We start from the raw sequence: 27,964 nt of genomic DNA, 5'->3' as shown, positions 1-27,964 counted from the left end.
TGACACAGTCAGATGGAATCAAACATTACATACAATGTCCTAGATGACAGCACCTTCATTCCCCCAATGATCCTGTGATAGAGGAGGGGTTCCAAAAATAGGTGCATTTCACTTTTCTCAAAAAGGCCAAGTTTGGACGTCTTGATTAGAACTATGGAGCTTCACGTTTACAAAAGAAAATACAAGCAGAGTGAAAATCTGATGGTGATTGCCACTCCTCAGAAGATTTGGTGAAAAGAGTTAGACAAGTTCATCTCCCACTAACTTATAACCATTTATGTCTTACTAAGTTTCCTTTCCTATATACACAAACTGATACCTCACACAGGTATTATCTATTATCTATGTAGGTATTACATATAATGAAGACTGGAGCTCTCCAGTCTTGTACAAAAGGAACAATTATCAAGAATGAAGCATCTGTCATTTATAATTATCCTATGGTTACCAGTGCTTTAAACTACACATAGTATTCTATTGTTTGTTATTTTGTTTTTAAAATGTAACATTATATACACACGAAAGGAAAAAAACGTGGGATTGCTGATGCTGGGATCATTGATTAGGGGCTGTTCTACAAGTAAAATTTTATGATTTTGCAATTGTTTTCATGAAATTTATTGACGTATAAAGAAAAATTGGTAAAACCAACAATTATCACTCAGCACATGATATGTCTGATGAATTGACTGTGTCAAGTTTTTATATATGTACATACAATCCATGTGATCCACGACCACTTTGGCTCTGTAAGGTCAACAATATGTAATGCTGACAAAGTTCAGAAGTGTCAAAATCAATGGGTAGCACCTCTATTGTAATTACAAGAGACACAAATTGTCAGGTGTTCATCAGGAAAATAAATTTAATATGAGTTACTGATTTACAAATACTCTTCAAGTTGGATAACAATCAGTTAAATGTATTACTCAATTTAAGCCAACACAACTACTGGAATCTTTGATATTGCTTTCCCTCAATTTACTTTGGCGGAATATTGTTTGTTATTTTTTAAAGGTTTCTCTCTTGTATCACCAACAACTCTTTAACATACTATATCACAATGGTAATCAAAATATATTACAGTGACTTAGATCTTGCATACCATCTGAAATACAATTTTAATAAAATGTTGAATTGCAGTGCAATGTAGCTAAATTATACATTCATCATCTGCCAATGAGTGCATTGATATAGTTCCTAAATTCTCTGATGCAAAATCAGCTATTAATAGTTACCACATATTTTTTTAAATAAAAGGTCTTTGTTTGACAGAGAATTGTTAGTTTCGCTTTAAATTTATAGATAGACAATTCTGATGATTGATAAGTTAATTCAGAAACTGTTGTGTTACTTAGATGTTTACACCAGAGAGGTCTTCTTAATGCTAAGTTATCTGACCATTCAGAGTACTGGAATTTTGTCTTTATTTAATCTTAGATCAGAGAATTAAAAAAAACAGAATCAAGATTCTTGCTCATGATCACTATGCAATGCCCTCTTCAGCAACTCCCCAGATATGCAGCTTCAGTGAATCATGAAGCATCCATGTGACCTGCTTTGGAAAGGTGTGCCATTTCATGAACATAGCTAAATCAGGCACCTGTGTTGGGGTGCTTTAAACCATGCTTTAAATTGAAGCATTGTTGCACCCTTTATAAATCAAGGGCTCTCTGCCCCTTCCTGATTGTGACCTTTACCCCCTTTCCTCCCAATTGCCAGTCTTCTCCAATCCTCCCCTGATTGTTGTCCTATTCCCTCCATCAAAGTTAGGGCTTCTTTTTTTCTACCCTGATCATAGCATCTCTTTGCCCTCCTGGTCTTAGGCTCTCTCCCTCCTCCCAATTGCCAGGAGTGATGGCGGCCTCCTGCTGCATGTCATCTCACCATGTAGGAAGCCAAGCCACATACGAATGGCTAAATAGGACATGGGTGAAATACAGGAGTTTGAGTTACGTCCAAATAGAAAGGGGTGAAAATTGAGAATAAATTAATTTATTTGCTGGCACACTGAAGACTGTTTGGAATGATAGCAATAAAACATTAAATTGCATAAAATACATTTAGAAAATATTGCACAAACTTTACTACTGGTTGGATTTCCATGGTGTGGGCTACAAGAGAAATTAATAACAATGACTGGAATTTCTTGACAAAACAGCATTTAATATGAAATTTATTTATGAAATTGCTATCAATTTTAGCTTGAGAAATGTTTGAAACCAACAGTTCCAGAAAAACAAAGTACCTCCATGTAAATAATAATCATCAACAAATAGAATAAAATCATACATGTAATATTTATTCAGATTTGTTTTGATTGCATCAATTAATGAGCTGTCCTTCAATTTGTTGTTGTATAAAATTAACGCATAAAATTACACTACCTAACTATCCTCAATTGCAAAACCATTATATCCCTGATTCTGCAACTAAGAATTCAAAGCCCCACATCTAATTTTCAGGAGTTTAAGTTCCAAACAGTCAAGAGGAAAGTGTTCAAAAATTGCTAACTCTTACTAAATAAAATAACCTTACAAATTATAGTGTCACTATTTGCTAAATGCGTGAGTGACATCTGATGGCAAACAGCAATCCTGCACCAACACTTTGCAGATACATCATTTAAAATTCCAAATGTTGCATGCTGTCATACAAAATGTTCCTGATGGCAATACAAGCTTGATAGTGGTATAATACACTATTTCTACATTAATCTTTGTCCTGGAAAAGCTGAATTTGGCACACACACACACATGCAAAACTTCACTTAACAAGCTCTAAAAACCTGAGCAAGAAGATAACTGAACGGTTGGTTCGTTGCTACATTAAAATGGTTGGAAAGTGTAAAAAGAGTACTTCACACTGCTGACTATCATTCTGATGAGAAAGGCTCTTGGTCAATCCCAGACTTGAAGGTCAAGGACTTCACTCAAACTTTCTTGTGTTAATTTGTGTCAATGTAAACCCAAGATCACGCATACTAAAATATAGAATGTGATGTTTGCAAATCTTAAATTATTTATATATGCTTTGCTCAGTCAAGTCAACTCCACTCACTTTCCTTACCTGCATTAACTCTTGTAGAGCCAGAAAGTTCACAACAAACTGGTTGACAATCATATCCTGCATACATGAGAATCAGTATCATTTATAATTCAATATCATTTTAGCTAGGTGTGGAGAATTGTTTCTACAACTCATAGCAGAGATCACAATAATCAACACAAACATTATGCTTAATGAGTGAAATTCAAAGAAAAAATTAGTTTAAGAGCAGTTAGCTTTTTAAACAGGTAACATTAGATTCCTAACAAAGGTTGCCTCAAAGTAATTAATTCGAAAAGAAATAATTATAACTGCTCTTTGATTTAGATCACATTTACCATGTTCCTTATTCAGCCTAGAACTACTTAATCATTTACATTTACTGATCTGACCACATAATTTATTTCAAGTGGACAAGTAAAGTAATCAAAAATTACACTAGCTGATGCAGTATACTATATACAATCTCATCTTCTGTTAATGAACTCAGCCATAGAGCTTTACAGGATGGAAATAAATTTTAAAAGGTTAATCCATATACAATCTATCTTCACATTAGTATCTAAATTGAAGAAAAGGAAACCAGAATTTCAGAGTCACAAATTGTTTAAGTAGCAATGCAGAGAAACACATCCATAACAATGCAAACAAGACACAAATGTAGGCTTGTAGAGTGATGGCACTGAAAAGCAGATAAGTTCTGTTAAATCTATACAGAACATTAGTTAGATAACACTTAGAAAACTGGGCATTGTTCTGGTAGACATTATAAAAAAGATGTATGGAAAATTTATAAAGAATATCCCAGAACTGAGAAGTTGTAATTGTTGGGAAAGACGAGGTACATTGGGGCTCTTAAGGCTTGGGGTAACCTGGTAGAGTTTGGAATTAAGGAAGGGATTTAATGGGGATGATGCAGAGACTGTGTTTCCAATTGTGCAGGGATCCAAAACTTAGAGTCATAAATATGAGATAATCATCAATAAATCCAACAAATAATTCTAAAAAACCTCTTTACCAAAAGAGTGAATAGAAACTAAAACATGCTACCAAATGGAGCAATTGAGGCAAATAGCAAAGATATATTTGGAGGATGCTGCATAATTATATGAGGGGAAAAATGAGTAGAAAGCTATGCTTCCAGGCAGATAAAAGAGGATGGACTGTAGATTGTGTGAAGCATAAATATTGATATCGACCAACTGGGCTAAATGGCCTGTTTCCTCACTACAGATATCATGTCACTCTGCAATATATAGAAATATTCCTAATAAGGAATGATTTAAGTAATTACAAAGGAATTTTTTTTCAACATGAACAAATTAATCCGCCTTCGTTGCTGTTACTCTGTCAATCAGCCTCATTCGGATCGCGATACTCTGGTGCAGTTAAAGGTAACGATGTTTCTTCTGATACAGTCTCATCTGACTGAATATTTTGACTCAAAGAATTCATAGCTGGAATATGTTCATTTGTACCCGTGGTGGGAACAATTTCTAAAAATATCGGGAACAACATAGTTAATTTATATCCTGTCACAAATATATGCATTTATATAAGACAAAATATGATAAAATGTAGCAATCATTCATTACATATTATCCAACAGCTTTAGAAAACAACCTAGCACTTCGCTTGAGAAAAGGGAAAATATGGTTAAAGATAGCATCCTCTGATCAATTCTGGCCCATTGGCATCTGCTTGCATTGGAGTCGAAATTTCAGAGCTTTGATTTAAAGCACAGCATCCAGCCACTCAGGCTGCAGCGCTATTCAATAAAATCATTGCTGATTTGTATCTTGACTTCATTTACCTTGACTTCATAATCTTCAATGCTCTAGCTTAGGAAAAAAAACAAAGTCAGATTCTTCTAACTTCTCCCCTGGGCATCTGATTTGTTCAGATCCTTTCTCCTTGTAACCCAACCTTTGGAACCCTGACAACATTCTGGTAAATCCAAATCATATACTTTGGAAAAAGCTGTCAGAGGAAGTGCTGGAGGCTGGTATAATTGCAACATTTATAGACCCATTAAGTCAGAGCTGTACAGCATGGATACAGTGTCTTTGGTTCACTTGTCCATGCCAAATAGATATATAAATTAATCTCGTCCCATTTGCCAACATTTGGCCCACTTCCCACTCAACTCTTCCAGTTCATATACCCATCCAGATGCCTTTTAAATGCTGTAATTGTATCAGCCTCCACCACTTCCTCTGGCAGCTCATTCCAAAGACATACCACCTTCTGCATGAAAAGATTGCACTTTAGGTCCTTTTTAAATCTGTTCCCACTCAGCCCAAATCTATGCTCCCTTGTTTTGGACTCCCCCGCACTGGGGAAAAGACCTTCGCTATTTACCCTATCCACGCCCCTCATGATTTTATAAACCTCTAAAAAGTCACCCCTTAACCTCCAACACTCCAGGGAAAATAGCCCCACTCTGTTCAATCTCTCACTATAACTCAAACCTTTCAAACCTAGCAACATCATTGTAAATCTTTTCTGAACCTTTTCAAGTTTTGCAACATCCTTCCTGTGACAGGAAGACCAGAATTGCATGCAGTATTGCATGCAGTAGAAGAAAAGTGGTCGAATCAATGTCCTATATAGCCACACATGACCGCCCAACTCCTAGACTCAATGCACTGACCTATAAAGGCAAGCATTCCAAAATGTATTTGGATAAGATTATGAACAGGAAGGGTTTAGAGGAATATGGGCCAAATATTGACAAATTTAGGTTATCTGGTCGGCATGGATGGGTTGGACCAAGGAATACAAGTTAATTCGTAAGTCAGCATTATAATTGCATCGAGGGCAGAGAGAACAATGACTAGGGAGCTGCTGGGGAGGTAAGCAAACCATTTAAAAAGCGGATATATTCAGGCGGTGGATTTTGGTAAGTTAAGGTAAGTTGGTAAAAAAAAATTCTCTTTCTTTTTTGTAACTTTAGTCTCAACTCAGGTAAAGCTTAAGATTAAAAATGGCAGGGAATCTCAGAGTCGTGTTATGCTCACCTTGCTCAATGTGGGAGCTCAGGGACACAGCTAGTGTCTCTGGCTCCTTCACATGCAAGAAGTGTGTCCAGTTGCAACTCTTGTTAGATGGCATGACGGCTCTGGAGCTGCAGATGGACTCACTTTGGAGCATACGTGATGCTGAATGCTGAGAGGGTTGTGGATAGTAGGTTTAGCAAATTGGTCACACTACAGATTAGGTTTGCTGAGTGAGAAAGACAGTGTGTGACCAAAAGGCAGAGAAAAAGCAGGAAGGCAGTGAAGGTGTCCCTTGCGGTCATCTCCCTCCAAAACAGGTATACCATTTTGGATACCACTGGGGGAGATGGCTCACTAGGGGAACACAGCAGTAGCCATGATCATGGCACTGTGGCTGGCCCTGCTTTACAGAAGGGCAGGAAAAAGAGTGAAAGGGCTATAGTCATAGGGGATTCAATTGTAAGGAGAGTAGTAGGGCATTTCTATAGTTGAAAACAAGACTCCAGAATGGTATATTGTCTCCCAGGTGCACAAGTCAGGGATGTCTCGGAATGATTGCAGAAGATTCTCAAGGGGGAGGGTGAACAGCCAGCTGTCATGGTGCATGTAGGCACCAATGATATAGGTAGAAAATGGGATCAGGTCGTACATGAAGAATTTAGGGAGTGAGGAACCAAGTTAAAAAGTAGGACCTTAAAGGTTATAATCACAGGATTGCTATCAGTGCCACGTGCGAGTCAGAGTAGGAATGATAGAATATTCAGGATGATTGCATGACATGAGAGATGGTGCTGGAGGGAGGTGTTCAGATTTTTGGGACATTGGGACCGGTTCTGGGAGAGGTGAGATTATTACAAATTCAATGGCCTACACCTGGGCTGGACTGGAACCAATGTCCTTGGGAGTGCTTTTGCTAATGTTGCTGGGGAAGGTTTAAATTAATGTGATAGGGGAATGGGAACCAAATGAGGAGGTCAGTGGACACAAAGGAGGTAGTAATTAAAGCCTGTAAGGAACTAGATAATGAAGTCAATGACTAAGGGGAAGAGTAAGCAGGAAGAGGAGGATGAACGCTGAGACACTGGTAGTCTAAGGTGCATTTGTTTTAATGCAAGAAGTATAGGAGCTAAGGCAGATGGACTTCGGGCTTGAATTTGTACCCGGGAGTATGATGTTATTACTCTTCCTGAGACTTGGTTGAGGGAAGGCCATGATTAGCAACTAAATGCCCCAGGATATAGATGCTTCAGGCGCGATATAGAGTAAGGTAAAAGTGGTGGAGGAGGTGGATTACTGGTCAAAGAAGATATCACAGCTGTTCTGAAGGAGGGCACTATGGAAGACTCAAGCGGTGAGGCAATATGGGCAGAGTTCAGAAATAGGAAGGGTGCGGTAACAATGTTGGGGCTGTACTACAGGCCTCCCAACAACAAACATGAGATAGAGGTACAAATACGTAGAGAGATCATAGAAAGATGTAGGAGCAAGAGTATGGTGGTGATAGGAGATTTTAATTTTCCCAACATTGACTGGGATTCACATAGTGTTAGAGGATTGGGTACAGCAGAATTTGTCAGGAGCATCCAGGAGGGCTTTCTACAGCAGTATGTAAGTAGTCTAACTTGTGAAGGGGCCATAATGGACCTAGTTTTAGGAAATGAGCCTGGCCAGGTGGTTCAAGTTTCAGTGGGGGATTACTTTGGGAGTAGTGATCACAATTTCATAAGTTTTAGGATACTCATAGATAAAGATGAGAGTGGTCCTAAAGGAAGAGTGCTAAACTGGGGGAAGGCCAATGATACCAAACTTTGGCAAGAGCTGGAAAATTTAGATTGGGAGCAGCTGTTTGAAGGGAAATCCACATTCGATATGTGGGAGGCTTTTAAAGAGAGGTTGATTAGAGTTCAGGAGAGATATGTTCCTGTGAAAATGAGGGATAGAAATGGCAAGATTAGGGAACCATGGAAGATAGGTAAAATTATGAGACTAGCTAAGAGGAAAAAGGATGCGTTCATAAGGTCTAAGTCACTGAAGTCAGATGAAGATTTGGAAGAATATCGGGAATGTACGACCCATCTGAAATGAGGAATTAAGAAGGCTAAAAGAGGTCAAGGGATATCCTTAGCAAGAAGGGTTACGGAAAATCCCAAAGCCTTTTATTCATATATAAGAACAAGAGAGTAACGAGGGAAAGGGTTGGCCCACTTAAGGACAAAGGAGGAAAGATATGCATGGAGTCAGAGAAAATGGGTGAGATGCTTAATGAGTACTTTGCATCGGTTATCACTGAGGAGAGGGACATGGCAGATGTTGAGGTTAGGGATAGATCTTTGATTACTCTAGGTCAAGTTGGCATAAGGAGGGAGGAAGTGTTGTGTATTCTAAAAGGCATTAAGATGGACAAGACCCCAGGACCAGATGGGATCTCTCCCAGCTTACTGAGAGAAGTGAGAGTCATAAGGTAATAGAGATGTACAGCATGGAAACAGACCCTTCGTTCCAACTTGCCCATGCCAACCAGATATCCCAACCCAATCTAGTACCAGCTGCCAACACCCAGCCCATATCCCTCCAACCCTTCCTATTCATATACCCATCCAAATGCCTTTTAAATGTTGCAATTGTACCAGCCTCCACCACTTCCTCTGGCAGCTCATTCCATACATGTACCACCCTCTGCATGAAAAAGTTGCCCCTTACATATCTTTTATATCTTTCCCCTCTCACCCTAAACCTATGCCCTCTAGTTCTGGACTCCCATACCACAGGGAAAATACTTTCTATATTTATCCTATCCATGCCCCTCATGATTTTATAAACCTCTATAAGGTCTCCCCTCAGCTTCCGACACTCCAGGGAAAACAGCCTTAGCCTATTCAACCTCTCCCTATAGCTCAATCCTCCAACCCTGGCAACATCCTTGTAAATCTCTTCTGAACCCTTTCAAGTTTCACAACATCTTTCCGATAGGAAGGAGACCAGAATTGCACGCAGTATTCCAACAGTGGCCTAACCAATGTCCTGTACAGCTGCAACATGACCTCCCAACTGTATTGAATTCTCTGACCAATAAAGGAAAGCATACCAAACGCCTTCTTCACTATCCCATCTGCGACTCCACTTTCAAGGAGCTATGACCCTGCACTCCAAGGTCTGTTTGTTCAGCAACACTCCCCAGGACCTTACCATTAAGTGTACAAGTCTGGCTAAGATTTGCCCTCCCAAAATGCAGCACCTCGTATTTTTTTAAATTAAACTCCATCTGCCACTTCTCAGACCATTGGCCCATCTGATCATGATTCTGTTGTAATCTGAGGTAACCTTCTTCGCTGTCCACTACACCTCCAATTTTGGTGTCATCTGCAAACTTACTAACTATACCTCTTATGCTCACATTCAAATGATCCAAATTATATAAATGACAAAAAGTAGAGGACCCAGCACCGATCCTTGTGGCACTCCACTAGTCACAGGCCTCCAGTCTGAAAAACAACCCTCCACCACCACCCTCTGTCTTCTAGCTTTGCGCCAGTTCTGTATCCAAGTGACTAGTTCTCCCTGTATTCCATGAGATCTAATCTTGCTAACCAGTCTTCCATGGGGAACCTTGTCGAACGCCTTACTGAAGTCCATATAGATCACATCTACCGCTCTGCCCTTATCAATCCTCTTTGTTACTTCTTCAAGAAACTCAATCAAATTTGTGATACATGATTTCCCATGCACAAAGCCATGGTGACTATCCCTAATCGTCCTTGTCTTTCCAAATACATGTACATCCTGTCCCTCAGGATTCCCTCCAACAACTTGCCCACCACCAACATCAGGCTCACCTGTCTATAGTTCTCTGGCTTGTCCTTACCACCCTTCTTAAACAGTAGCACCACGTTAGCCAACTTCCAATCTTCCGGCACCTCACCTGTGACTATTGATGATACAAATACCTCAACAAGAGGCCCAGCAATCACTTCTCTAGCTTCCCACAGAGTTCTTGGGTCCTGGGGATTTATCCACTTTTACCCGTTTCAAGACACCCAGCACTTCCTTCTCTGTAATATGGACATTTTGCAAGATGTCACCATCTATTTTCTACATTCTATATCTTCCATGCCCTTTTCCACAGTAAACCCTGATGCAAAATATTTGTTTAATATCCCCCCCATCTCCTGCGGCTCTACACAAAGGCCGCCTTGCTGACCTTTGAGGGGCCCTATTCTCTCCCTAGTTACCCTTTTGTCCTTAATATATTAAGGAGAAACTCTTTGGATTCTCCTTAACTCTATTTGCCAAAGATATCTCATGTCCCCTTTTTGACCTCCTGATTTCCCTCTTAAGTATACTCCCTGCCTTTATACTCTTCTAAGGATTCATTTGATCTACCCTGTAGGAAAAAGCTGGGACTTAAACAGATATCTTTGCAGCATCCTTGAAAACAGGTGAAGTCCCAGAGGAATGAAGAATTGCTAATATTGTCCCCTTGTTAAAAAATGGTAGCAGGAATAATCCAGGTAATTACAAACCTGTGAGCCTGACGTCAGTGGTATGGAAGCTACTGGAGAAGATACTAAAGGATAGGATATATACCCATTTGGAAGAAAATGGGTGTATCAGTGATATGCAGCATGGTTTTGTGCAGGGAAGTCATGTCTTACAAACCTAATAGAATGCTTTGCAGAGATGGCAAAGTTAATTGATGAGGGAAGGGATGTAGATGTCATATACATAGAATTTAGTAAGGAGTTTGATAACATTCTCCATGGTAGGCTGATGAAGAAGATGAGGTTACATGGTGTCCACAGTGTTCTAGCTAGATGGATAGAGAACTAGTTGGGCAACAGGAGGCAGAAAGTAGTAAACAAAGGGAGGTTTGGCCAGTGGTGTCCCACAGAGATCCATGCTGGGACCACTGTTGTGATATACATAAATGATTTGGAGGAAGGTGTAGGTTGCCTCATTAGCAAGCTTGCAAATGACACTAAGATTGGTCGAGTGGCAGATAGTGAAGGGGACTGTCAGAGAATGCAGCAAAATATAGATAGATTGGAGAGTTGGGCAGAGAAATGGCAGATGGACTTCAATCCGGACAAACGTGAGGTGATGCATTTTGGAAGATGTAATTCCAGAGTGAACTGTACAGTAAATGGAAACGTACTGGGGAAAATTGATGTATAGAGAGATCTGAGTGTTCAGGTCCATTGTATCCTGAAGGTGGCAACGCAGGTCAGTAGAGTAGTCAAGAAGGCATAAGGCATGCTTTCCTTCACCGATGGGGTATTGAGTAAGAGTTGGCAGGTCATGTTACAATTGTGTAAAAATTTGGTTCAGCCTCATTTGGAATATTGCGTACAGTTCTGGTCGCCATATTACCAAAAGGATGTAGATACTTTGAAGAGGATGCAGGGGAGGTTCACCAGGATGTTTCCTGATATGGAGGGTGCTAGCTATGAGGAGAGGTTGAGTAGATTAGTATTATTTTCATTAGAAAGAAGGAGGTTGAGGGGGCACCTGATTGAGGCCCACAAATCATGCGAGATGTAGACAGGGTGGATAGCAAGAAACATTTTTTCCCAGAGTGGAGGATTCAATTATTAGGGTTCACAAGTTTAAAGTGAGAGGGGAAAAGGTTAAGGGAAACATATATGGAAAGTTCTTTACGCAGAGGGTGGTAGCTGCATGGAATGTGTTGCCAGTGGAAGTGGTAGGAATGGGAATGATAGCATCACTTAAGATGTATCTAGACAGATACATAAATGAGCAGGGAGCAAAGGGATACAGATCCTTAGAAAATAGACAGCAGATTTAGATAGAGGATCTGGATCAACGCAGGCTTGGAGGGCCGAAGGGCCTGTTCCTGAGTGTAATGTTCTTTGTTCTTAGTTTTTTTTGTTTTTTTTAGGTTAGTTAAAGATGTTTGATGGTCTCTGGAAGAGCCATTAAGGAAAGAAAATAGCATCAATTGAACACAAAGGAATATACTACAAGGGAAACCAACCAAATATATCCATGTCAGTTGAACAGGGACTTACAGCTTGCCAACAGGGGGCGACCTCTCATTGAGATTTGATTATCCAAAACATTGTTGTGAGGTAAAGGGATTTAATTTTTCTTCTCATATTTATAGTAAGACTATTTCAAAATATTCTTGCATAATGTAGCATAGTTTGTGTTTTTGTGTGGAATGTACTGTTACGTTCTATTGTTCAAAGTATGTTGGTAATCTTTTGTGAATATAAAAAACAGAACTTCTAGTTTATCAAGTCAGATCTTATTCTTGGATCTGACTTGTCCAGTATTGGGATCATGACAAACAATGATTAATTACTTTTTGTACTCTGAGTACATAGCCATTCTTTTTATTCTGTCTTCTAAGGTTTAGTCAACTTCCTAACTCTGACAAATATTTGGCTTGAATTCTGCAAGTTTTAATTTCAGTTAATCATCTCTTCTGTAGAATCTTACCAAATGCCATCTGGTCGGACATTAAAATTACTTCCATAGACATTCTCAACTACCAACTTCGATACTTAATTAAATTAGGTTTGTTAAGACATTTTCTGCCCATTAATAGCTTATGCAGTCTCCTTCAGATCAGGTGAAATTTATTTGTTGTTACAGCACTCTCCACTGTTTCCAACTCATTTCCCTAATTTCTGCTCTCACTCATTCCCCATACTGACAAAACCATGATAACATTCATCTTGTCCCTACTTTCAACCAGCTTCCATCTTTGAAGGATGAACCTGCACTATTTCTGCCAATGGCAGCAAAATCTCACCACTAAACCCTGTCTCCTCCCTTCCCTTGTCAAGATTTCAAACAGATCATTCCTCCTGTGACCTCCTCATTTAAACTCCCTCGCCTCAAATCCTTATTTTCCCTCAGCAGCTTCTCATGTAATTGCAGGAGATGTAACAACTTCTACTCACCATCCAGGGCCACAGAAACTCCCATTCCTTCATCCGCTCAACTGTTTTTCTCTCTCTCTTGTTCTATCTCCACCTTGTTTACTCCTCCCCCCTTGTTACTATCACCACTCTGTTTGTCTCTTATTCTGTTGCATCGTTGTCACTTCATTTCTCCTGCCCTTTGCCTCTCACTCCCCATCTCAACAGCACAAAATGCTGTTTTCATAGGTCCACCTTCCTTCAGCTCTAGAGTCAGATTTGACTTGAAAAACAAAACTCTATTTCTCTCTCCAGAGATGGTACCAAACTTGCTGAGTATCTCCAGTACTTTGTTTGTAAATGCCCCAGACAGACTTTCTGGCTCAGACCTTTGTTCTGAAGTCAGGGAGCAGAGATGGGAGTCAGGAAATCCCTGACTCACCAAACACACATCAGGAGGAACTCATGCAAATGGAGGATCCTTGGTGGGGGTGCTGGTCAGAACGTAGACAGACCCAGCACCCTCAGGCACAAAGTGGAGGTAGTTGCAGGTGCTGTCAGACATGGTGGCATGCTGCTGAAAACATTTTGTCTTAATTGTTCTGTTAAATATTAGGTTCTCTAGCTTTCATCCTTCCATCCAAAGTATCTATATTCCATCCATGCCAACTCATGCCAATATATCCCACATCCAGCCTGAAGTTATCCATATAACCTCCATGTCAATCCATGACCTAATCCCTCATGAGCCCTTGTAACCCCATGTCAACTTAGCTTCAACTCATGTCTCTATGTCTCCATGACTCTGTATAACCCCCATACTGATTTAATGCCAACTTATGAAACAACAGAAAGTGCTACGGAAACTCAGCTGTTCTGACAGCATCTGTAGAGAAAAACAGGGTTAATATTTTGTATGACTCTTTGTGAGAACATCGCTCATTGTCAATTCATGCTCTAAGTCCAAATAGCTACTTAAAGTTCTTGCCAATGTATGCCAACTCATGCCAACAATAACCCAATGGAGAGTCAATATGGCTTAATGGTACAACCTTGAGGGGAGCACAGGAGCAGAGTGATATCAGGGTTCAAGTGCATAATCCTATGAAGATGACCAAGCAAATTGAAACAGTTGCTAAGAGGATATTAGGATTTATAAATAGAGGCACAGAGTGTAAAAACAAGGAGATGATGCTGCACCTCTGCAAATCATAGGTCAGGCCACAATTGGATGAGTGTGTTCAGTTCTGGGCATCTTATTCAAGGAAGGATGGTAAAGCCCTGGAGAGAGTGCAAAGGAGATTTACTAGAACAATACCAAGAATGAGGAATTTGAGATACAGGAAAAGATTGGAGAAATTGGGCTTATTCTCTTTCGACAGAGAAAATTAAGAGGTCATATTACTGATGTGTTCAAAATTATGAATAATTTTAACAGAGTAAAGAAGGATACTGTGTTTCCACTCATTGCTATGTCAATAACTAGAGGTCACAATTTCAAGATTGTCTACAAGACAGCTAGGAATGAGATGAGAAGAAATGTCTTTACTCAGAGAGTTATTAGGGTTTGGAATGCTCTGCCTCGGAGAGCTGTGGAGGTGGATTTCATAGGGGGTTTCAAAAGAGAGCTGATATATATTTGAAAGTGATGGATTTAGAGGACGATGGAGATAGGGCTGGAGAATGGGACCAGCTTGACAGCTGTTTCGGGAGCTGGTACAGACATTTTGGGTCAAATATTCTCTTTCTGTCCTTTAAATTCGAGATTTATGATTCGATAAGTTATGAATTTAGGGATACCCTGCTGACATAATTATTGCTTGTAGAATGCAACCAAGTATTAATGATAAAATAATGATAATATAGTGTTACAGCCACTGAGAAGATGAAGAAAAAGATCAACTCTAACATATGAGAGGTACATTCATAAGTCTGATAACAGCAGGGAAGAAGTTGTTCTTAAATCTGTTGGTATATTCAAACTTTTGTATCTACTACCTGATGGAATATGGTGGAAGAGAGTATGACTAGAGTGGGAGGGGTCTTTGATTATATTGGCTGCTTTCATGAGGCAGGAGGAGGTGTACATGGAGTCAATTGAACGAAGGCCAGTTTTCTTGCTGAACTGGGCTGTGTTCACGGTTCTCTGTAATTTTTTGTGGTCTGGGGCAAAGCAGGTACAATACCAAACTGTAACGCATACAGACAGGATGCTTGCTACGCCATGTCTCCAAAATTGTTAGGTCGTTGTGCACATGCCAAATCTCCTTAGCCTTCTAATGAAGTAGAGTCATTGCTGTGCTTTCTTGACACAGTGCGACGCTACACCACTGTAATCAAGGCAGCAGCCATTTCCATGGGGGCAGGCAGGCTCTAATCTCACACTCTGACAGATAATTACTGAAACCATCATGATCAGAATATTACACTGGTCTGCATTGTTAAAGGTTAATGAATGACTAATTCCCAAATTGATCAAAATAGACAAACTTTACAAGCAGTTAAGGAAACACATAATCAACTGAAAAAAAGCCCTGAAAACCGTTTGTGTCATTTCAAGACTTCTGACAGCCTTATGACCTGGCCAGACTTTGTAAGACATCGTGGGTGACATTCTGGAGTTCCAACCCTGTACCGGTAACACCATCTTTATTACAAGCAGTTGCTGTATCAGAACTGTGTCATAGAACTGCAACAATCTGATCTTGTGCACATAGATGCCACCTCGCAAATTCTTAGAATTTTTTATAGGGTTAGGGATTTAAATAAAATCATGATATGACAGTTTTGCAGATCTTATTTCCCTTCAAGAGCATTTACACCTATTCTAAGAAAATTGTGACTCTCACTCTATGGGTTAAGATGCTTGCCGCAGTGAAAATGAGGTCTGTTTTGAGATCAACTGACTTAGCTGAGTTCAGGTTTTCCTGATGTGTGAGTCATGGACTATCCCTTTTCCCAGTGAAAATGAGATCTGTCAGAAACAGGGACTGGACTACTGCATCCAAGTCTCACTGACAATTTTTAATGGTCTAAAGAGCCCCAACGACTTTAAGAAGATTTGTGTTTCCAGAGATTTTGCAAGACTGAGGCTGGAGTGGGCAGCAGAAATTTGGGTAATGCAGTTGGGAGTATGACCTCTGGTTGAAGGGATGCATCCATGGCAATCTAGAGACTCTGAAAATCTTTCCTCCTTGAGGCAGACTGGGTCTTAGTGCTGAAAATGATTTGGGACTTCTCAGGAGACAGAGGAGGAAGACACCCAATGGTCAGGAGATGTTACAGCTGAGTGAAACCAGAAATATGAATTCATGGGAAGATAAGTTTAAAGACTGTTCCCACCAAAGTCTGTAATCTCATGGACAGTATGATTTACTTGTTTATACATTCATGGGATGAGCGTGCCACTGGCTAGGCCAGCATTTATTGCTCATTCATAACTCCCCAGAGGATCGTTAAGAGTCATGCACATTGTTGTGCTTCAGGAGTCACATAAGTCAGACCAGGTAAGGAAAACATATTTCCTTTCCTACAGGAACCTTAGTGAACCAGATGAGATTTTATGATAATTGACAGTGAATACATGGTGCCTGTTAAGATGGTTTTGCTTTATTCCTAGAGTGAAAGGCCAGTTTAATCCTGATGTGTGTGTGCCAATGGGCAAAGGTGTGTACTGTAAGAGTCATAGCTGATAAAATACTAGGCACCCCCGCACTACTGGTAAAAAAATCTAGGAAATCCCTTACTCTTTTTGCTGGAAACCACAAATCAAATGAAAGTGCAGTCAAAAGGAAACAGAACTAAGCCTTTCAGCTAACCTGAAAAACCAAGCATCTCCAAATAAACTGCTCAACTTGTCTACTTTTCACAGAACTCAGACTCATCTGCATATTTCTTTTAACTTTTTTTTGGACTCTTTTCTAATATGCGTGTATGTGTGTTGCTTATTTTTTAAAATCAGGCTTTTACATAATAAACTCACTCTTTCATTAACTCAGAAAAAGTCTTCTTTTAAAAAGTAAGTTAATTTGTTCTGGAGGAAAGGTTTCCACATGGAAAGGGAATTTTAAAAATTTACCTTATGTTAACAAACCCAGAGATGGGTAACTAAATAAGTGGAGCCAGTTCATCTGTCCTCATCTGGACCCTTAACAACTTGGGATATCACCTCTAAAACCGCAATAAAGTGAGACTGGGGACTGGTCAAAACAAATTGATTAATGTCCCATCCATTACCATAAACATTCACTCCCTCTAACATCAATGCATAGAGGCTGCAAAGTGTCCCATGTACAAGATGCACTGCAGCACTTTGCCAAAAGTTCTCTAACAGCATTTTCCAAAACTGTAACCAAGAAAAAGCAGTAGGTACAGGAGAATACAACCGGTCTTAAGCTCCCCTCTAACTCACTTGACCTCTTGATTGGGAAATATTCATTATTGCTGCATCGACATCTTGGAGTATCCTAACACAACAGCACTGTCAGTACACCCTTACCAAAGACACGATAGCTGACATTCTCATCAGAAATTAGGGTAGATAATGTAATAAATTGTTTGCATACTTTTCATTTTCACCTGTTGTTTTACCCATGACTAGTTTTGACCAGGCTTTTTGTTGCCTGCATCTGCTTGATCCCTTAAAGATACTTGGAACAATAATTGGCACTTTAAATCCATATTCCATTTCTCCTTTTCAAATCTAACATAGATGTTAATTGCAAATAAATGCTCCTATATTGCTTGATCAGTAAATGAATCTAGTTCCTCAGGGTCCTGAGCATAACATTTCAATTAGCACTCTAAAGCATCACTGAAGAAGTGCCACATTGTCACCAGTACCAACTTTTGGTGAGATGTTAAGCCGAGACACCATTTGTGCTCTCAGCTGGGCTCTCTTTAAGGAACATTGGGGCAGTTTGCTGTGGTGCCTTAGCCATTGTTTGTCCCCCAGCCACTGTTTGTCCCTCAATTCTCAACCAACATCATCAAAACTGATTGTGTGGGCATTGGCCATTGTTTGTGAGATCTTATACATTTTGAAAGTACTTAACTAGCTGTGATGGAAGGCACAACATAAAAACAAGTTTTTCATTTCCTTGACTCCATTTAAAAATAAATAATAACAAAGCTTCATCAGCCCAAACTGCAGCTTCTTTCTTCATATGGTTAGGAGCCAAGTTCAAACCTTATGTAGAGAGAAATAATAGCAGTCTAGGCAGAGCTATCACGAACACTTCCTTTCCTGTCAGTCCTGCTGAAAGATGTCGCCTGAAGTTAGCAAGAACAGCATCACTTTAGTCCGCAATGTCAACCGTATCAAATAACTTACAAACAAGTACAGTTCTGAGGAAGGGTCACCGGACCCGAAACATTTACTCTGATTTCTTATCACAGATGCTGCCAGACCTGCTGAACTTTTCCAGCAACTTCTGTTTTTGTTACCGTTTGGACTCATGCATAACAAAGGCAGTATTGATGAGGGGCAATGTGAATAATGAGGAGAAAGTGAGGTCTGCAGATGCTGGAGATCAGAGCTGAAAATGTGTTGCTGGAAAAGCGCAGCAGGTCAGGCAGCATCCAGGGAACAGGAGAATCGACGTTTCGGGCATAAGCCCTTCTTCAGGAATTCCTGAAGAAGGGCTTATGCCCGAAACGTCGATTCTCCTGTTCCCTGGATGCTGCCTGACCTGCTGCGCTTTTCCAGCAACACATTTTCGGCAATGTGAATAATAAAGGGAGAGGCCTGCTACCTTGGAACCTTATCCTGGCATGAATCAGCTACTTCAGGAAAAGGGAAGATAAATTGTTAGCACTGCAATCAACCAATCACACCAACATTTTAGTATAAGTTGTTAGAAAGTCGACATTAATATTACAAAAAGGTATGACTATCACAATCCTACTGGGCTAATGTGCTCACTGGCCTTTAAAGTAGCTGCATATGGGAAAATGTTCATAGATGATTAAATTTCAGCTGAATACTGAGGTGAGTGTAAAAGAGCAATAGTGTCTTCTACTGTTCGTTTTATCAAATTACACAAAGCCCAACTGACGAGAATTGCTTTTCTGAATCACAGTTAATGCTTTATAACACACTGCTCTGGCATGCAAACATACACGGAATGAAGATGCGTGCTATGTAATTGGCACTTACACACGTGCACAATCGCTTATAGACGGGTGGCATGTTTAATACAATCAGTAATTATCCTCATCTAAAAAGGTCAAGGCATATTTGAAAACTATTACTAAAATAAAAATATTTATCATATTATTTAAATCATTTCGTGAGTTTTCTACCACCTCAATTAAATAAAATCTTGCTCATTTTCTGATGCAGCAGTGAATAGCTTAGCTGTAATGTTCAGATATGTTCTGCATTCAATTTCCACTGTCAGCTGAGTTAAGTCAATCATTCTCAAAGGAGCCCAATTTTGATGCCAGTTCAGTCACAAAATGCCCACAGGCCACTGACCAATCAATACAATTTACTGAATGGCATCCCTGATGCCCACTTAATGGACTCAACTGGCCTAGAGAAGTAGTGTCCTGTCAATTCTCCTGATCCAAACTTAATCAGAGGGCAGCAGGAAATCCAATGTGGAGCCTCCCCACCATTTACATGACCCCATTTACCTCAGAACCCACTGAGGTGGCAGGGACGGTGTTGAGTGAGGTGGTAGTGTGTGTAGTGTATTAAATTTCATCTATGGACTTCAGCAGGGTAAATATTTCTTTATCTAAATAGCATGAGCTACCATAGCAGGGTTTCCAAACTTATAAATCATTACATCTGCTGGTAATTTCAACAGAATTGTACATTCATGATTTCAGCAATCTCTTTGTCTTCTATCTAGCATGTATCTGGCAGAATAGATAATGAGGAACCAGTGGATATACTATTTTCTATAGCTGATGAGTCCAGAACCATAGGACAGTGTATCAGAATAAAAGGCAATTTTAGAGACTGGAATATGGGAATAATCTTTTTGCTTAAGGGCTGATGACTCCTTGGAATTCTCCACCACAATGATATAGAGGCCTAATCACGGAATGTATTCATAACTGAGATTGATTGATTTCCTGAAGTTAAACATTGGAAAGGATATGGGGAAGCGTGGGGAAGATAGAAATGATGTAACAGATCAGCCACAAACTAATTGATTAGTGGGGTTGGCATTCAAGGGCCAGCATGGCATACTGCTACTCCTATTTCTTATGTTCCTGTATAGAGCATGATATAGAATATGGGTTATCATGTCAAGGTCAGTGAAAATATACTAAATTCCAAAGAAACTTAAGCTTCCATATAATATAAATATAATTGAATAAAATCCTTACATGTACCCACATGTCTATCAATCATAATATCTTCATTTATATCTGAATAAAAGGTATTTTGCATCAGTTTGAAGGAAAAATAGCATTTATAAAGGTATAGGCCATATTTATACTGAAAGCAAACAAATTGCAAGTGAAGAACAAATTTAACATTCTTTCAAATTTAACAGTCTTTTAAGGTTTCAATTGTTCAATTGTTTACCTTATTCTACATCAGCATTTCATCATTGAACAATGGGTGTGTTTCTATCACATTTTAAAAACATTATTTTCAACTTCATAATCACTTCAATTATATGTCTCTCCTTTCTTAAAAAAGTCATGCATTCAATTAAAAGGCTGTAGAATTTCTTCAATATATCTCTGTAACCTACCTTTTGTGTCCCAGTAACGCTTAACAGCAAAAACAATCAAAGTTGATAGGAGTACTGAGCCTGCAGTATATAACTGAAAACAAACACACAAATGATTCAATTTCCAATTCAATAGGTAAAACAGTTTCTGAAGATATTGACTGAAGAATGTATATCCTGAATGGAAAAAATATGCAGATATGCAGAATCCAGAGATGTGAAGGTTAGGTGAATTGGCCATGTTGAATTGCCCACAGCATTCAGGGATGTGTAGATTAGGGGCATTAGGCAGGAGTAAATGTAGGGTAATAGGTAGGTTAATGGGTGAGGGTGGGTTACTCTTTGGAGGGTCAGTGTGGACTTGTTGGGCCAAAGGCCTGTTTCCACACTGTAGGGATTCTATGATGATTCTATGATACTCAAGGTTCATTGACATTTGCATTTTTTTCTTACGTGGAAGATGTACACCTTTGACTGTAAATTTATAAATCTTTAACTTATTTAAGAATGGCTGATGTTAGCTTGATTAGGGCTTGACCATAGTGATAAAATTTGGACCCAAGCTCTCAGAAACTGAGAAATAAGAATGCATATTCATAATTTTACTGGACATAAACATTTTATGTGAAACACAGATTCCAGACTATGGGGACACAGCATCAGTACAGTTGAGATAGAAGATCAGCCATAACATTGAATGCAGGAGTGGGTGTGATGGGCCGAATGGGCTACTCCTGCTCCTAATTTCTATGTTTCAATGCTTGTGAAAATTTATTTGTCAAGCATTTTTGTTTGCCAGCACATGATGTAAACAGCAATGATGTACATCATGAGCTTCATAAAATTTTGATTTTTTTCTCATGAACTAACACCATGTCCCAAATGCTTTCATGAAAAATGACAAACTATGTTGGCGCAGGCTTGGAGAGTCGAAGGGCTTGTTCCTGTGCCATATTGTTCTTTGAAAATGGTGGTCAATAAAATTCTGAATCATAGGTATATCAAGTGCTGAGTCTAGATTAGAGTGGTGCTGGAAAAGCACAGCAGGTCAGGCAGCATCCGAGGAGCAGGAAAATCGACGTTTCGGGCAAAAGCCCTTCATCTGGACATCGATTTTCCTGCTCCTCGGATGCTGCCTGACCTGCTGTGCTTTTCCAGCACCACTCTAACCTAGACTCTGGTTTCCAGCATCTGCAGTCCTTGTTTTTACCTATATCAAGCGCTGAACCAACTGCCTAAGGAAATGCCTAAGGAAAGCAACATAAAGTACGAGCGCGTGTTTATGGAATACATACAAGAGCAGCAGAGCAGCTATTCCTCCATATAGTTTTCAGGTGAATACAAAGCAAAGCTATAGAACATGGGACAAAACCCTCTTCCATATCTACGGTCATACACCTGGAAAAACAGAGAAAATGGAATGCATTTATACATTGCAGAGTGAGCAACTCAAACTAAATTTGAATTACCATGCTGTTATTATACGACTATTCCCCATTTTATAATAGAGAACAAACCATGGATTCTCATCGTTCATCTCAGGACTTATTCTTTTAAATTAATTTGTGGGATGTGGGCTTTGCTGGTTGGTCAGCATTTATCTGCCTTCAAAAGATGATTGGGAACTGCCTTATTGAACCGCTGCAGTCCCTGTGCGGTAGGTAATCAACTGATAGCACTCTTGGGTTAGAGATATGAAGATGGTAAGTACACTAAAGTGTATTAAAAATGTCTTCATAAAATGCACGTTTAATTTGTTTTGAGAATACACGCATAATAGTTTTCATAAACAAATTATAGAAATAGTTTTTATTTTATTAATAGAGAGTCCAGAAAAGAAAATTGTGAAGGAAAGCAAAGATTTGTCAATAGTGGCATTAAAACCTCCTGAAGATGTCTATCTTCCATTGGCAGGGAGTGTTTTAATACTCTTGTTGTATCTTCAATGAAAGTGTTGGTACAGGCAGCTCACAGTGACCTCCATAATATACACTTCATTCACTGTGGAATAGAGGGTCTCATATATAACAATCAGAATTCAGACGATCCATGACATTGATGGAACCCTCAACTCATTCTCGAGCTCGGTTGGAAATAATGGTGCTAAATTTAAATAGAGGCATTTGCAAAGGAATGAACGCAGAATTGGCTACAATGGAGTGGGAAAGGATTTTAGAGGATAAGACTGCTGATGAACAATTGTAGACGTAGCATTGTTAATGATACCCACCAAAGATATATCCCAGTGAGGAAAAAGGATTTAAGGAAGGCTATAGACCAACTATTGTTAACCAAGGGAGTTAAAGAGAATATTTAATTGAAACACAAACAACAACACACAAACTGTGGCAAAGATTAATGATTAATCAGAGGATTGGGAAAGTTTTAAAAGCCAAAAAAAAGACAAAAACAAATAAAGAGGGAGAAAATAATTTATTTGGGCAGATTAGCAAGCAATATTAAGATGTATGGCAAAAACTTCTTTAAATATATAAAAAAGGAAGAGAAGGCCAAGGTGAACATAGGTCCTGTAGATAACAAGGCTGGAGAATTGATCACAAGGAACCAAGAAATGGCAGAGGGGCTGAATTGCCTCTTCACATGAGAGGCCATTAATAGCATTTAAAAATACTGAATTGAGAGGAAAAAGGTGGGGAGGAAATAAATGCAAAGACTATCACCAGAGAAAATGTACTGGGGAAACTAATGGACTAAAAGCCAATAAGTCTCCTGACCTGATGGTTTGCATCCTAGGAAGGAAGTAGCCACAAAGGTAGCTTTATGGATACACTTTTAATAATCATCCAAAAATACTTAGATTCTGCAAAAATTCCAGACTATTGCAAACTTCCAAATAAGACCCTTATTCAAAACTAATGGGTGATAAAAAAAACAGCTGACTATAGGCCAGTCAGCTTAATATCTGTCATTGGGAAAATATTAGTGGCTATAATAAAGGTTGCATTAGCGAAGCATTTAGAAATTCATACTATAATCAAGCAGAGTGGCTTCAGGAAGGGGAGCACATGCCTGTCAAATTTATTAGAATGCTCTGAGAATGTAATAAGTAGGATAGGTAAAGAGGAATGAGAGATGTAATATATTTGGATTTTGATAAGTTACTGCTCATAAAACTTAACAAGATAAGCACTCATAGACTTGGGAATGGTGTATTATCATGGATTACAGGATTAGATAACCAACAAATGATAGAGAGTTTCAACAAGGGTGGGATGGCAGGATGGCAATTTGTAACTATTTGTGTTCCTCTGGGATCAATGCTGTGCCATAACTATTTACAATATATACTATGACTTGGATGAGGAAAATGAAAGTACTATAATCAAGTTCACAATGACACAAAAATAAATGGGAAGGCAAGTGGTGAGGATGAACACAGAGTGGACAAAAATCTGATATATGGAATATAATGTAGGAAACTGTAAAGGAGCATCAAGTTAGCATATAAATTCAGAAGCTATTGGGAAGGCAAACAAAATATTGGCCTTTATTTCAGAGGGAATGGAGTATCAAAATAGGCAAGTCTCGCTAAAACTATACAAGATACTAGATTACTGTGAACAGTTTCTACCTCTGCTCTTAACTGGGTTACATTTCATTTTCTTTATTTCTGACTATTGTGTCCAACTCTTGTCTTCATATCTTTTTGCAGCCAAAGTCTGATTGACACGACTTTTGCTTTATTGTTGAAGGGGAGTCATGTCAGTCTCAAAGTATCATTACAGGAGTCCTTCACTCACTATCCAAGGTTGAACCCTCTTTAGTTGCTCAATCAATAGCCTTTCCTCCATCAAAAAGGCTAGAGCTGGACATGTTTGTTGATTGCATGATGTCCTATTCCAGATGACACAAAGATAGGTGGAGGGGCTGATAGTGTAGAGGAGGCAGGGACGCTGCAGAAGGACTTGAACAGGCTAGGAGAGTGGACAAAGAAGTGGTAGATGCAATACATTATGGGAAGGTGTGAGGTTATTCACTTTGGGAAGAAGAATAAGGGTGTAGACTACTTTTTAAATGGGGAAAATCTTCAGAAATCTGAACCACAAGGGGCCTTAGGCGACCTATTGTACTGAGTAGTTTGATTCACAATTAGAAATAAAAATCAGAATAGATTATGTTTGTAAAGGGCAGTTTGGTTTACCTTCCATATAATTCCAGCAGGATTGAGGAGTTTTTGGAATGATTTGCTGCTCGAATGTTTAGAAGGTCTAAACTTTTTTCTGGTATATTAATTCCCTCCTCTACCAGTGAACCCAAATTATAAAATGCCTGTTGGAAAGCAATAAAAAATTATGGATATATAAGACATTAGGACACATGGAACTTGCTGACTGTGATGAAGTGGTCCAACAACTGGAATATTAATACTTACTTGGGAACATTTCAATAAAGCAGCAGAGGTGTACATCTCAATTGCTTGTGTGATGTCTTTTTTATGGTTGTTGTGACCATAATAGTAGTAATCTCCCATTTTTATTAAAACTGAAAATTACACACATTTAAGAAGTGGATTAATATATTGCTATTTACTTGAAGTATGCTTTCAAGTCAGGTCAAATCTCCACAGATTACATACCAAAAGGATGTGTGGTCAGTTGAAATGCAGATAAATTATAATATCTCCATATATATTCATCACTGCTATTTGTGAGATCCTAATCAAAATACATTTGAAGATAGATTTTTAATTTTTGTTTATACAAATGAAAAACATACCCCTGAATTTTCAACAAATGCTATTAAAATATCAATGAGCAGTTACTTACAGGGTGTTGTTCACAGAAATAAGCAACATTTGTCTGTGACGTTTCAATTCCTGTTTCTGCTGTCACAAGGAAATACAGCAAGGCTTCATTCCTAGGGCAGTTGAGATTATAGTTTTTTTTAAAAATGCATTAGTAGAAATAATTTGACCTATTTGAACTGTTCAGTTTCTAAATATAGAAATGTTAAGACTTCTAATCATAACATTATGCAATAAGCAAATTCACCAATTATTCTGCATTAGCAACAATGAACAGTGTAAATTGGACTTGAGAAATATGTCATAAAAGTTTCAGAAAGTATTGGGAGAAATTCTGATTCAGCAGCAGTGCCAATACTTCTGACAATATCAATAATAACAAAAATGTATAGGTATAAAAATACAGATGATTGAATTTGTCACTTACTTCTATTAGAATAGATCAAAATGGAAATGATTAGGTGAATTTATCAAATTTTACAGTTTTATAGTAAATGGTTATATACAACAGGTAAAATTGTATGGATACCATGGGACATCAAAAGAATGCTTAATTCTTAGCTTCCTGAGTGTGTTGTCAAATATTAGAAGTGGGATATTAACATTGTTTAAATTTCAAAGTTTATTCAGGCACTGTCAATCTCTAAAGTATATAAAGAATGTTGACAAGCCCTTAAAGTATCACTTTACTCATGTGACACTGTTGAAACTATCCAATTGTCAGTAAACACAATATTTTCTGACTGTGAACAATGGAATGGAAAATCTGTCAATCATAATTAAATTTAATTCCTCATGCTTTAGATAAGAAACAAAGAAACAAAATTGAACTACAATCTTGAAAAAGTGCAATATTTACAATCACAAGGATCGAAGGACACAGCTTCATCTTACCAGGATTTCTGAAGATAGGCATCCATAGCTTTTCTCATGAAATAACCCAAAAATCCATTGTTTTCAGCAACAAATCTGGTCCAACTGTCATGGGAAAAACACAAAGAAACTATGACTTTAATACAGTTATTTACAATCAAATATTGCAAAGAAAGAATTTATAATATGTATCTTACAGGACTGCCATTCTGGGGTTATGTGGAATAGATTCAAAGTTTCCTGTACTCCAATAAAAGGAGCAGCGAACTACACTTTCAAAGTGTCCACCAGATCCAGCTTTATAGTAATACTGAAATGCTTCTGTCTAGTAAAAAAAAACAAAATAAGTATCATTTTCATCAAAGTTATTCAGATAGAGCAAATTCCCAAGGCAGGATAATTTCTTGGAGCTATGTCAAGTTGCCAGAATTGTAATGGAAACTTGGATATGGGTAAAGAGAGTTTGAACAGTACTTTTGATTATGACAGCAAAGGAACAGTAACTCTGAGGTAATTCCTGAACACGATCTGAGCAAGATATTCCCATGTAATTATTCATGGGTAACCAAGGGCACAAAAAAGTAATGAGAACCCAAATAATTGTATTTCAGCTTCCTAAAAAATTAGGTAGAAGATGCACACTTCCACTTAGGTAATGAATTTCATATTTCATTAATCCCAAATGTGCCAGCAAACAAAGTTAAACTCACCACATAAGGAGATATCAAGTTTGGTCACAGAGATAGGTTTCAAAGAACATTTTATAAGGGAGGCTAGCAAGGGAGAGAGAGGAGTGGGTATGAGAAGGTGGGAGAGATGGGAGATTTAGGATTCCAGGAGCTGAGGCACACCCACCAGGGTGGAGTATTTAAAAATCAGGGCATGCAAGAGGACAAAATAGGAGGATGTAGACATCTCAGATAGTTGTAAGGCTAAAGATGATGAGAGAGAGAGAGAGAGCAAGAAAAGCCATGGATTGATTTATAGACAAGAATGAGAACTACAAAATGGAACCATTGACCACAAATCAATTTAAGTCAGTGATCCCAGGGCAGTTGCATCAATGAGAATTGGGGTGAGTGCAGATACATGCAGCATTGATTTAATTAAGCTCAAATGTAGCAGGCTGGAAGGTGGGTGGCCAGCCAGTACTACACTGTAAGGAGATAATCAACTACCTAGATGGTCTAAGCTGATTTCAGGTTTAAATATACATGAAGTTTGAGAATGGTCTAGTTGGGCCCCAATCAGTTTCCAGGAAGAGGAAAGAGGTCAATGTTTTTGTGTGAACTTGTACAGTAGATCAAAGAGCATGATTTCTGTCATATTTTGTTGGACTATATTTCTGCTCATCCATGACTGGATGCCAGACAAACATTCACAGGTTTTTCTCATTTCCAAATTAGATTCTTATCTTACTATAGTGTGATGCGTTGAAACAGCAGTGAGTCATAGAGTCAAACAGCATAGAAACAGATCATTCAGTCCAACTTGACCACATCAATCAGACATCCCAATATGACTTGGTTCCACTTGCCAGCATTTGGCTCATATCCCTCTAAACCCTTCCTATTCATACACCCATCCAGATGACTCAAATGTTGTAATTTTACCAGCCTCCACCAATTCCTCTGGCACTCATTCCATACATACACCACCAATGCTTAAGTCATCCATGTAACGTAAGAGACTAGAAGT

General features: G+C 38.7%; 1 protein-coding gene across 2 annotated transcripts in view; it reads right to left on the bottom strand.

Moving 5' to 3' along the window:
• Positions 1-3,846: 3,846 nt before the first annotated feature.
• The window catches only part of LOC122551558 (protein sel-1 homolog 3-like), an 84,764-nt gene continuing 60,646 nt past the window's right edge, over positions 3,847-27,964 (bottom strand). For both annotated transcript variants that reach the window (XM_043693632.1, XM_043693621.1), the window contains exons 16-24: positions 26,464-26,591; positions 26,288-26,371; positions 25,416-25,506; positions 25,226-25,304; positions 25,022-25,131; positions 24,791-24,918; positions 21,924-22,026; positions 20,650-20,722; positions 3,847-4,544 (exon numbers count right to left, since the gene is read on the bottom strand). In XM_043693632.1, coding sequence (XP_043549567.1) covers positions 4,399-4,544; positions 20,650-20,722; positions 21,924-22,026; positions 24,791-24,918; positions 25,022-25,131; positions 25,226-25,304; positions 25,416-25,506; positions 26,288-26,371; positions 26,464-26,591 — 942 coding nt within the window. In that variant the 3' untranslated portion in view covers positions 3,847-4,398. The remainder of the gene's footprint in view (positions 4,545-20,649; positions 20,723-21,923; positions 22,027-24,790; positions 24,919-25,021; positions 25,132-25,225; positions 25,305-25,415; positions 25,507-26,287; positions 26,372-26,463; positions 26,592-27,964) is intronic.

Source organism: Chiloscyllium plagiosum, chromosome 1, assembly GCF_004010195.1.
Source record: "Chiloscyllium plagiosum isolate BGI_BamShark_2017 chromosome 1, ASM401019v2, whole genome shotgun sequence".
Lineage (NCBI taxonomy): Eukaryota > Metazoa > Chordata > Chondrichthyes > Orectolobiformes > Hemiscylliidae > Chiloscyllium > Chiloscyllium plagiosum.
The sequence above is the reverse complement of the archived record's forward strand: the minus strand, read 5'-3'. Positions and strand labels throughout refer to the sequence as shown.